Below are 12,238 nucleotides of genomic sequence, written 5' to 3'. Positions count from 1 at the left end.
ATGAAAACAAGATATGATCTCATCCTGACCATAATACCAGACTTCCCTTGTTTTACATGGAGCTTATTTTGAAGCTTATTTTGAGTTCATTTGGCAATCAGCCACATTTGTCCCTTTTCCATCTCAATTTGTCCATTTCAATGCTGCCATCTTGTGGGCCTACTTAACTGTCTGGAAGTTGTTGAATTAAGTTCCTTACTGAAGCCATGTACTATACATTTCACAAGAAATCCTTTCCTGCCAAGGACATTCCACTAGTGTTTCTGCCCTTTCTTACTTTTGTCCAAATCTTATTGTGAGTTGTTGCAAAATGTTGCACTGTTATGGTTCAAATAGATATTAACAACAAGAAAATATATCTGATAAGTAAGCTAGAGCTTTCTTTTTGAGTCATATATGTTACAGCACAGTTATCAACTGATGCAGGCAAATTGGAAGAATTAATCTAACCACAAAAAATCCCAAAATATGGGTCATAAAGAGACAAGAAAAAACCACATCATTTACTAGAAATAGTCATTCTTCATCTGTTTCCCAGCAGGACTGCTCTTGCTATGGCTTCTCAGAGTTTCAGTTAGAAATGGTTCTGTTAATGGTAAAATGCATGCATTTAGTTTTGAAGTACAAAATCTAAATTATGCAATTAATAATCACATTTCATCCTCCTTTTCTCTCTTTCCCTGCAGAGCTGCCACTATACAACTTCAACTGTGCCTTTGGCTGGGGATCCCAAAAGACTTTGTGCCACTGGGAGCACGACAACCAGGTGGATTTAAAGTGGGCAATTCTGACTAGCAAAACTGGGCCAATTCAAGACCACACAGGTAATCATGAGTTCATGATTTAGCCATTTTACATGGGAAGAGCTTGTGCTATTTAATACCAACATGCCTTCCAAAACCATAGGAGAGTGAAGTATACCTAAAATACGTAGTCACAACTGACCATAATGGTCCTTTCTGTTGGGGAATAAAGAACATTTATTGTCAGAATTTGGAGCTATTCCCTTCCCCTGACTTACCTTTGGATAACCCTCAGCTGGGGTAGGAAAAAATTCTGAATGACCAAATATACTGCAAATATCACTTACCAAGTGACAGAGTCATGAACAAACCTGACATTATTCCTGTTTGTAGTTACAGGGACTGCCCACCACAGAAGGTATTGTAAGTGAAGCTTCCCAGATGGGCATATTTCCATGCCTTCCTCCTCTCCAACAGGAGTTACAGATTATAGCTATCCCTTTGTTCATACACGTTTTTTCCAGAAATATCACCCTGGGAAATTGATTGGTTGGTTTTGTAGTATCTAACTCATGGCTCTGCATAATTAGGCAATAAATATGCTGCTGGCTAGTGGAGAAGGGAGGGCACTGCATGACCTGCACAGCCTCTCACTTTAGTGTTCTCTCTTGCATACGTGCAAATTAATCAAATGTGTTGAGATGAATCCCCCTTCCCACTTCTGCAACCCCTTTGCCTAATGAGAATGACAAGGAAATTAGACAAAATTGGACTTTTTAAATTCTGAGACACTTTCAATTGAATCTTAAGACAAGTACAGTAGTTTCAGGGAAAAAAAAAAAAACTTATAATACTTTGACTATAAATGGCATTGTACAAATAAATGGCATCAAATTAACTAAATGCAGTTAGCTGAAGTGAAGGCTGTAATGGTGGAAAAATTGATGTAAAGTGAAATGGCTCAGTAGGATCTGACATTGAAAAGAGGTTAAAAGCTATGTTAGCCAGAGACTGACAAAATCTAAAAGGCATGCATAAGTAAAGCTCTAATTAAGACAATGAAGACAGAGTTCCTGACCCAGCACTGCAATAATATTCTGGAAATGAGAGCTATCTGCACTTTGCCACCAAGGAGTATAGAGAGACTGAACCTGTCTTCAATCAGGAGTTGAAGAAATTACATTCTTCAAATAAGATTCTGTTGTTTCTGCTGGGCCCTGATAGTGCAGAAGACTTACTTGTTCCATTAGCAGTAGCTTCAGTAAGTCTTACAGGCAACCCCTTTTTCTCCTTACCACACTAACTTTCAATATTTTCCAAAATTTTCCTTCAATTCTAAGGGCATCTTCACCTCCCAGGTTTGCCATTCGCCTGCCAGCAGGTACAGAATGAGTAGGGTGGGTGTGAACGCAAACCATGAGCAGCCTGAATGGCAGTGACATCCCAGACAAGCCCCTCCATGTCACCACTACACAGCAAGGCCACCCTACATACTGGGAGAACTGCAATAAGCAACTCCCATGAATATCTTGCTCTCAGCTGCACATGTGTAGAAGAAACTCCACAGAAGTGATCTTCAACAGCAGTTGCTTTGAGACAGCAGGATATGCTGTATGTCACTTCAAATTATACATGTTATGATTAAATCTGACCAGAGTTGGGTCTTCCAACTGAGACAGCCATCCTAATGCTGTGATTATTTTTCTTTTTTCCTCCCTTTGGGTTTCCCTATCACTATTCTTTGATGAGATTTGCACATGTTGTGCTGCCCTGTGCACAGAAACAAAGTTGGAAAGATCATACAGGCACAAGCACTCCTGCTGAAGAAGCTAGACAAGATGTTACTGTAGTAATATAGGGGAAAAAAATAAACCTTTTTTGGCAATTGATCATCATCTTCCCCTATAATATTTTTTCAAAATCCAGATACTTCCACAAGTATATTGGCCAGGATACCTCTGACTGCCCACAGAAAAATCCGAACAAAAGAAAACATCTTTTTCTCATGTTAGATGAAATATTCCTCTCATATTTCTCTCTCATTTATTAGTCTCACTCCTTCCAGCCACTGGGTTTAACCCACTTCTCTCTGTTCCTGGTTCATCTTTTACTACCCTGTACTTCCTATACCTCCCAAAGTAGCATTGCTCATCTTCCCTTCTTCACTGGTGCAGGACTATACCATTACAATCCAACAAGTCTCAATTATACATTATTTCAAGTGTAATTTAAGTATATCATGTATAAGCAAAGGCCAATGTTGATAAAATACCACCCATCAGAAACATCACCTTTTGCCTCTTTTTACTTTTCTTTTGTTTATGCATTGATATAAGAAGAGCTTATTTCAGCATTTGAGGTATAATATTTCTTACTGTTAGTTTTCTCCTTCCTACTTTTAAAATAACCTTACACCAATGCCAGTCTCCATCCTTTAGTGTGAGTGCATTACAATTGCAATCTATTCTTACACACACCAGATAAACTTCTTATTTTTCCACTATAATTCCCTGCAAAGAAGCTGTTCAAAAGCTGACTGGAATGGATGCCTGGCTGGTGTATGTCAGAAGCCCTTCTCTGTAGTATCTTACTTAGCAATTTTCTGTTACCAAACTAATCACACTCCCACGTGCTTCTCTCCCAATGTGAATAAGCAAGTAATTTTCCAAGTTAAGGTGTTCAGATTTCACCATGTATAAATCCATTATGCTCTTCAGAAAATACCAGCCATAATCTTACCCCTTCGGGAAAAAGCTCACAAATATACAAAGCCCAATATATTATTACAAAAATCAAACAAATAACTCTGGCACCACTTGTGACAATGCTCACTCTATTTAGGAGCACTGTTTAGATCACAGGTCCTGATCTCTGACCATGGCTCTTCAAAGCTGTTTTATCCTCCAGTGTTCTTCCCATTCTAATCTTGCCTTCTGAAGCACAGGTTACTTCAAACAGAGATTAAAAATAGCTCTTTGCACAATTAGTGTAATGTAGGCCCCAGCATTTGCTGTCTAGCCTGCTGAACTAGGGCTGGCTCTCTTCAGGAGGTACACACTAACTAATGAAGCATATGATATCACACCAAACATGTTTTTGCCTCTTTCCCTGGGCAAAAGCAAACACCTTGTGTGTGCCATGGAGTGAACATGTTACAGTTCACTCTCAGCACAAAGCATCCCAATGAACAGCAAAGGAGACTGCCAGAAGAAATAAACTCTCCTTAGAGCACATCAGCTTTCCTAGAGCTCCCAAGCTAATGCCCTCTGACTCTCTCGGTTGTGAGTCTTGACTCATCAGTGCGGAAAGAAAACAGAATAATCAGGGGTGGTTGGGGCTTCTTAGGTAACAAAGAAAATGAAAGCTGGTGGCTATTTCTAACGCAGTCCTTCTGTCACAGTAGGAGATGGCAATTTCATTTATTCACAAGCTGACGAAAGCCAGAAAGGGAAAGTCGCCCGACTGCTGAGCCCCGTGATTTACTCGCAGAACTCTGCCCACTGCATGACCTTCTGGTACCACATGTCCGGCGCACACGTTGGCACCCTGAAGATCAAACTGCGATACCAAAAGCCAGACGAATATGACCAGGTGCTGTGGACCCTGAGCGGGCACCAGGCAAACTTCTGGAAGGAAGGTCGCGTTCTTCTTCACAAGTCTGTGAAACACTATCAGGTGAGCTTAGCTGCTTCTTATTCATGCAACAGAACTGAGGCCAGTAAGACCTTGCTGGTCATGTTTTATGCACCATAAAAGAAAATGTCACTGAAGAATTTATGTAGTCAGTATTATACCTACAGATGAGGTGCTGTTGCTGTGACAGTAATAATAGTGGCATATTTCATGCTATTTCAGATGACAGTGATATAAGCAATTTGTTATCAAAGGCCAAATAAATAGTTTAAGGGTCATTTTTCATCTGTCACAAAACTGCATTCTTGCCACAGTTTTGCTGCTGATGTAAAAGTATTTAATGAAGTTATGACATTATATAAATTCACATTTGCATAGATCAGTTCATAAAGGCATGCAGTGCAGATTGGCAGTCCACAATCAAAGTACATTTAGATGTGGCATCGTGACAAATGAAGATGTGTGTTAACAACTAACTAAGATATCCTGAATGCTGCAATTGTGTATTAACAGGAAAAAGATGTGAACATTATCTTATTTTGCCAGGTGGTTATTGAGGGAGAAATTGGAAAAGGAACTGGAGGAATTGCTGTGGATGATATTAAAATTGACAATCACGTAGCACAAGAGGATTGCCGAAGTAAGTATGAATAGCAAGAGCATATAGAAATCTCATCCAAAACATTATTTATTTTGTTTTGATAGCTGTTTTTATCTGTGAGAAAGGGATAGATAATGATTGACTATACAGCAAGTTTTGCACTGAAAGCATCCTTATCTGGCCCACAGCTTTACTGAAAGTAAGTGCCACTGGTGTCACCTCAGTACCACAGCAGCTGCAGTCTTTAGGATCAGAACTGCCATCCTGCTGACATGGGTCACAACATGTTCACATTCTCACGTCTCTCCCTGTGTTTTAGATTGCTGCCCTCTTTAAATTTCTCTGCTTTTCCTAATGCTCTTCCCTGTTTTAACTAATGCTCAAAACCCAGTTTTATTTCTTCACCCTTTTAAGATCACTTACTACCAAGCCTACTTGAACTCTATTTTACAGGACCACATCAAACCCGTACAGAATACACAGGTAGGGTGAAATGCCCCATGCTTTGTCCTCTGCTGTCCTGTAATTCTGAGTTTGCTGTGACTCATCTGCTGTAGCCACCAGTTCCCAGACATGTGGGACATGAAGTAATGTTAGAACATGGCCTTTTCCACATCTGAGCCAGGCCATTCCTGAGATGCTATTTGAGTCCTTTTATTTCTGGCCAGTCTTGAGCTATTCCAGTCACTGCTGATCATGTGGGCACTGCATGCTGCATGTAATTTGGCAGCAGCAACCCCAGATAAACACAAGCAACCTAACACTGTCCTTCATGATGGAGATGAAGCAGTAACTTTTATGTATGAGAGGGGATAGAACTGAGAAGCCTCAGCATTAGAAATATAAACTTATGCCATGTGAGTTGGCAACACAACAGAGAGCAGTAATAGAGGGTGTTCCTCAGGATTTGTGGCTAATAGCCTTTCCAGGGTAACATGACAGACTCCATCTACATGGTAGTTTCACTGCAGGATGAGAAAAGCATACAATCTCTTTCTAACACACAGTCCATTTCCTGGGGGTTCATCATATGTCACCAGAGTGACAGTTACCAGGAAAGAGAGTCAGGATGCAATGTTTGGTCCCCCTGCGATGTCCTCAGTGCCAGGAAGGGTGCTAGGACCACAGCGATGGTATTTACCTGAGTCCAGAATGAGAGAGGAAAGTAACTTTTCCTACCTCCACATGTTTTGGTTGTTCAAACAGAGTGCTGAGCAAAGATTGTGGCCTCTGGGCACTAACACCAAAAGCTCTGTCTGAAGCCCAAACACAAGTGGTCTCGCTGCAGCCAGTGAAATTGTTCTTGTGATTAACTATGCCTACGCTGATGAAGTGTTGTGGAATTGGGCTCCAAAATTGTAAATACAATGAATGAGATGCTAATTCATCACACTGATTTCTCTTTCCCAGGCATGGAAAACCCCTGCTGATAACTAAAACTGTGCCAAGACTGGGCGGAGATGGGTTTTTAAGTCTTTCTTTTTTTCTCCATTAATTTTCAGAGCCCATCATAATGAACAGTTCTGTCAAGCTGACATAATGATGCTCTGACACAGGAAAATCTGCTATACCATTATTGCCAGCATGATAGTCAATCAGTGTTTGTAACCCTAATAATCAATGTCAATTCTCTTTGCTTCATTAGAATCAACTGATGTGGAGAATGAAATAGATGAAGAAGAAGACCCAGAAAGTAATCAAACAGGTAAAAATTATCTTATTGTTGAAAGGGAATTAATTTTAAAGTGCATTTTCACGTGAATTTGTGTATTCTATTTATTTAGATTAGTTCACTAACTGCATATTGTATTAAGGTTTTTTGATTTATCTAGATCAGATGCTAAGAAGGATTACATTTATTTGAAGGATTTCATAGTTTTATTCTTCTATGTTATTTAATTTTATGGACCTTGTATTATTTATACCTATCTCAAACCTTTAAAATTTTATATACTTAATTTGTTACATTGTATACAAATATATGCATGCATACTATAACTCCTTAATCTTTTGTTATCTAGAAGGCTTGTCCACAGCTGAAGAAACAGCTATCATTATGTCTTACAATTTATGACTCACACGGTGTCTAGGTAATTAGGCTCAAAGCTCTTCAGGCTAATTATTTCTCAGACCTGGATGAAAATGTCATTTTATGACCAGTCTACCAAAGCATTATCATTTTCAATGATGATACCTGTAAATGGATCATTAAATGAATCATAATTGTCATATTGTCCCAATAATAAAATATACTTGCATTTTTCAGGCAATGAGCTTAATTTTTTTCTGTTACAGTCAACAGGATTGCTATAATTGATTTCAGTGAAAACAGGGCTTGTTCAAAGACTTTTTGGCTTTTCCTGCAACAATTAACAGGGTTTGCAAGCTCATAGAAACTCTTTCATAAAGTGAAAGGGTTGGTTATGATACCCAGTGAATATTTTACACAATGGGGCAGAGTGATCTTCTGTGTCCGTTCTGTCACTATTTCCATTTCAAGGTGCAGTCCTGAAGTCAATGAAGTGGAGATGGACACAAAACGGCTGGATATTCCCAACCAATGCCTAAGGCTATAAACATTCACACTGAGATGAACAAGATTTAATTAACATTCTTGAGTTAAATACTGCAAGCTGGCAAAATATAATCAAAAGGTTTGGTTATTCATTCCCAAGACTCCCACTTAATCCAAGGCAGAATCAGACCCCTACTAACACACAGCACATTCAAGGATTGGAGAATAGTATGAAAAAATCAGCAACTCTTTGGGCTGCGTTATACTTTTCAGCTATTTTTGACTACGTCATAGAAGCTAGGTTTTCAAATTATGTAGCAATTTAAGTCAAAAACTTGATGTCCTTTCTCCAAATTTCCAACTCATCAAACCAAGTTCTAACTAGAATCAGTTCTGAAAATTTTTAAATTCTTTACTCCATTTCAGGGTTTACGCCTCCGTACCATACAGGCGAGGACTACGATGATAACATCTCCAGGAAACCAGGCAATGTCCTGAAGACCCTAGATCCAATCCTTATCACCATCATAGCCATGAGTGCTCTCGGGGTGCTTTTAGGAGCCATCTGTGGAGTTGTCCTCTACTGTGCCTGTTGGCACAATGGGATGTCAGAGAGGAACTTGTCTGCACTGGAGAATTACAATTTTGAACTGGTTGATGGTGTGAAACTGAAAAAAGATAAACTAAACACACAGAATTCATACTCAGAAGCATGAAGGTATAAAGCGACTGGAGAAGTTTCAGAGAGTTGGGATGGAAGGACATAGCTCGGTCATGCTGGGGAACTGTTGATCTTCTTTTACTGTACAGGCTGAAAAGTGCATTGATGACACTGAGCCAAGCTTTTCTCAGGAGCTTCAATGAGTGTGTAACAGATAAATATGGACAACAATCTGTGTTAACAATCTGAATCATGTACAGTCTGCTTTTTCTGTTGGTTTTATTTTAAATAATCAAATGCTGGTGTTGAGACCAAGTATGATTGACTTATAGTCCATTTTTTCTTTCTTTCTCTCCCTCTCTTGTTTTCCGTTAATGGATAATTTTGTTTTTACTGTGCAAAATCCAAGATGCTGTCACAAAATGTATTCAGTAGGGTCCTTTGGATGGACATGCTGTCTGTAGCTCAGTGCCCAGAAAATATTGGAGTAACAGCAATTTAGTGGACTCCTGCACCTGTATTTGTGTATAATTGCTCGTGTTGTGCATAGGCAAAGAAGGGTTAGGATGTTTTTGAAAGTACTGCTGCATCAGTACCGATATAGTGTGTCAGCTCTGTTTACAAAGCAATACAGTCAAATTTTATTGATGTTTTTCAGTGTTGTACTAAATTTTGTGCTTGTGAACTCCATAAAAGAGTATGTGCCATCATCAGACACAACTGGTAACCAAGTGTACCGCCTAAAAACTAAACAAAAAAAGTCCTTGGCACTGGCTAGTGTATGTCCTCTCAAGTGCCTTTTTGTTTGTACTGCTTCCCATTGTGTTAACATTAACTACAGCTCTGCTTCTCTGCAGTTATGCCCTTGTCTTTAATCATATTCTAATGGCTCACTGACTAAAAGAAAAGTATATTTTAGTGTAAGAAAGTAGCCTCAACAAGGCAAGGGCTAATCAGATTTGACAACCTGGCTCGATTGTTCTGCTTTCTGTATTTCAACTTCATGTCTCTTGACCCTTTTGTATAAAGCTGCAATATCCCCTTTTATTGTTCTTTCATATAGAATGTATTTTCAAATGTAAAATCTCTCTCCCTTTCTCTTCTCTTTCTCTCTCTCTTTTTCTCAGTAGATTGCATAAGCATTTGCCATTGCCAAGGGAAGAAAACTTCAGCTTTAATTTGCTGGTAATGGCAAAGGATTTTATTAGAGTTTGTGTTAAAAAATAAGGGAAAATTCTTAACTTTACCCTCCAAAGTCGAACTTTGGGTTTCTTCTTAACAGCATAAAGTGACAGTATCTTTTTTCCTGAAGTCATGAAACATGTCTTTTATCCTGAACAGCTTGCCTGTTAATTACACTAGGGAAAATTATTCCCTTACTGAAAAGATTGCCTTTAAAATGAGAAACTTTCCTCCTCCTGCCCTTACCTGAACCCAGAGTTCTGTTCTCTCAGTAAATGTGTCTTTTCATGCTAATCATTACTAATTGGGCTTACGCATGTGTACTGAAGACAGAATAAAATCCCACAGTGTATGTAGGGTATGTTCTTACCATCCTGTTATATCCAATCGGCATTTCATAGGTTTCTGTTTGACCAGAAGTGCAGATAGTGACAGATTCAGTGAGGTGAGTAATGTAAGCTGTTGGAAAAATGTGTTTGACAATTATGTGGCAATTTTTTAATATTTTAGGACAAATATTATTGGACAAATAATGTTCAACAGCCTATGCAGCTGGTCCAACAGGGTAAAGAGAAACGAGATTTTGTTTCCCACATGGGTCCATAGGAGGAGGCAAGGGACCAGAGGGATTCCCTGGGAGGGGAGCCCCTGGGTTTTCCATGGTGACTCACACACAACACAGCCATAACTGGGGAGACAGTGGCAGAAGGCAGCTTTAACCTTCCCCCGGGTATCTACCAACCAGCAGATAAAACCAGTGCAAACATGGAGAAAGGAACATCCCTTAGCAAAGAGCTAAAATCATGTTTTTCCTCACTGAATTCCCCAAGTAGAGTCAGGGAAGTGATTGTGACTTTCTGAGTTAGTCTTTTCCAAAACAGCTTTTGTAGTAGAGCAATGAAGTATCCTGTCCAGGATTCAGACTTCAGACTTAAGGGCTAATTTAGCCTTGACTTACATAGAGCAACAGAATCCAGTCCTATTTATCAATTAAATGTTTTGAAGCATATCATTTCACCAATATGAACCATAAAATAGAAAAATCTGTAGAAAATCCACCAGTAACTTAGAAACTGAAGAAAAGGGAAGGAGACTGGAGGTAAAAATATGAGTTTTGAAATTGAAAATACTATAAAGGAAGACCGAATAGAAAAAACAGCAGACAGTAGCTACTTCAAAGGAGTCCTAAAGGCAAAGCCTATAGCAAAAATTCAAACAGCCACTTTAGGTCATCAAACCTTAGATGCCTAAACTGGAAGAGGTACCTCCCCAGGCTCTAGACCTTGGGTCATCCAGAAAGTGAGACAGAGTACCTAAAGCCTGAAAGGTTTGCCTAAAAGTTAGTCCACGAAATGTCCCAAGTGACAAACTCACTTTGGCATAGGTAGAATTTTCGTTTGTATCTAACACTGTAATTTGACCATAATGGTATCACAGCAGCTAGCTAATTAACCCAAAGAAAAAAAGGATTTTTCAAAACTATCTTCAGCACATCACCACCGTGTGATTCAGGTCTTAGGGTCCATTCTTAGCTGAAAAAATTTCTAGTCCACTAACTTGACTGAGAGTTACATGCATATATTGCCTTGAAGAGAAAATCCCATCGGGGAGCCCAACTGCAAAACCTTTTGAAATATTCCCATGGTTTTCAATAGATTTTGGACCAGCTCTTGGTCTTGATCTATTTGAACAGTAAAGCTGGTGGTTGGTGGTTTTTTTGCTTCTTTTAATACTGAGAATAGTGAACGTAAAAAGAAACATATCTCCTTTGTGGTCTTCAGACCTTACTATGATAATGAGGATCTAGCACTGAAGATTTGATTTCTCTGAAGGTAATAGAATGAAAGTTGCCCTTCAATAAAGGAAAAATGATACTGCAACTTTACATTGAAAAGTATCTTGCACTGATAAATATATTTAAAAAAATTATATGTTTATAAAGTTATTAATTTGTAAAGGCAGTGTTACAAAATGTTCAGTTTATATTGTTTTAGATTGTTTCATAATTTTTAAAGTGTAAAATAACATATTTTTTTCTTTATTGAAAAACTATAAAAATCTTCTGTAGTAAAATGATTTCATTTTACTGGTATATTATTGCTTCATGTTTTGTACCATCATAAAACTTTGTGCAAATTTTTTTTACAGAAATTTTTATTTTCTATGACAATATGACACTTGTAAATTGTTGTTTCAAAATGAACAGCGAAGCCTTAACTTTAAATGACATTTGTATTCTCAGACACTGAGTAGCATTAAAAAAAAAAAAATCACATAGAACTGAACTGTAACTTAAATTTCCAAACTATGACTACTACATTCCAAAGAAACAGTTGAATTAAACATTTTCATAAAATATCCCATACCTGATGTATTTTATTATACTAAAATTGATTGGTTTTATTAAATGGCTGATTCTATTGAGCATCTTGCAACAAGCACAATGTTTTAATCATGGTTACATTTGTTGGTCGGCCACTCCAACAGACAGACACCTTGGTGGGACCACTCATGGTTTAGGATGGAGGGGTTCGCCCTCTGTCTGCCCAATTCTCTCTCCCTGCTGGAAGACACTCCTACTACATGCCTAACTTTTAACCAAACAGCAGGGATTTAAGATGACAAATTTGCCACCATTGCTCTTAGGTTGTAATTCATCCCGCTGACGTGGGAAGCCCAAGCTGCACACCCTGTGTAGGTCATACATGCCACTTGTGGCTTGCTCTTAGCGGGGTGAGATTTACTGTGGAGAAACATCCATTTTTGACAAGTTGCTTCACTACATCTCTGCTCCAGTAGTAAGGTTTGTATAGATGAGCTCCCTGCAAATTTCCACCAAAGTCCCAACCATGGCCAAACCTTCCAACGCAGAGCACAAATTACTGGTGGGAGCAAATGCTGCA

At 38.7% G+C, this 12,238-nt stretch overlaps 1 protein-coding gene across 4 annotated transcripts in view; it reads left to right on the top strand.

The window, feature by feature from the left end:
* Positions 1-11,693, top strand: part of NRP1 (neuropilin 1) — a 114,264-nt gene extending 102,571 nt beyond the window's left edge. For 2 of the 4 annotated variants that reach the window (XM_042801838.1, XM_042801837.1), the window contains exons 14-18: positions 687-824; positions 4,147-4,418; positions 4,923-5,016; positions 6,623-6,682; positions 7,919-11,693. In XM_042801838.1, the coding sequence (XP_042657772.1) occupies positions 687-824; positions 4,147-4,418; positions 4,923-5,016; positions 6,623-6,682; positions 7,919-8,208 (854 nt within the window). In that variant the 3' untranslated portion in view covers positions 8,209-11,693. Of the gene's footprint in view, positions 1-686; positions 825-4,143; positions 4,419-4,922; positions 5,017-6,622; positions 6,683-7,918 lie in introns of all 4 variants that reach the window. The other 2 variants (XM_042801840.1, XM_042801836.1) reach the window with 1 other exon arrangement.
* The last annotated feature ends 545 nt before the right edge of the window (positions 11,694-12,238 follow it).

The sequence above is a fragment of the Tyto alba genome, unplaced genomic scaffold (assembly GCF_018691265.1).
Source record: "Tyto alba isolate M040663 unplaced genomic scaffold, T.alba_DEE_v4.0 Super-Scaffold_38, whole genome shotgun sequence".
Taxonomy (NCBI): Eukaryota; Metazoa; Chordata; class Aves; order Strigiformes; family Tytonidae; genus Tyto; species Tyto alba.
Note: the sequence above shows the minus strand (reverse complement) of the source record. Positions and strands in the feature narration are given on the sequence as shown.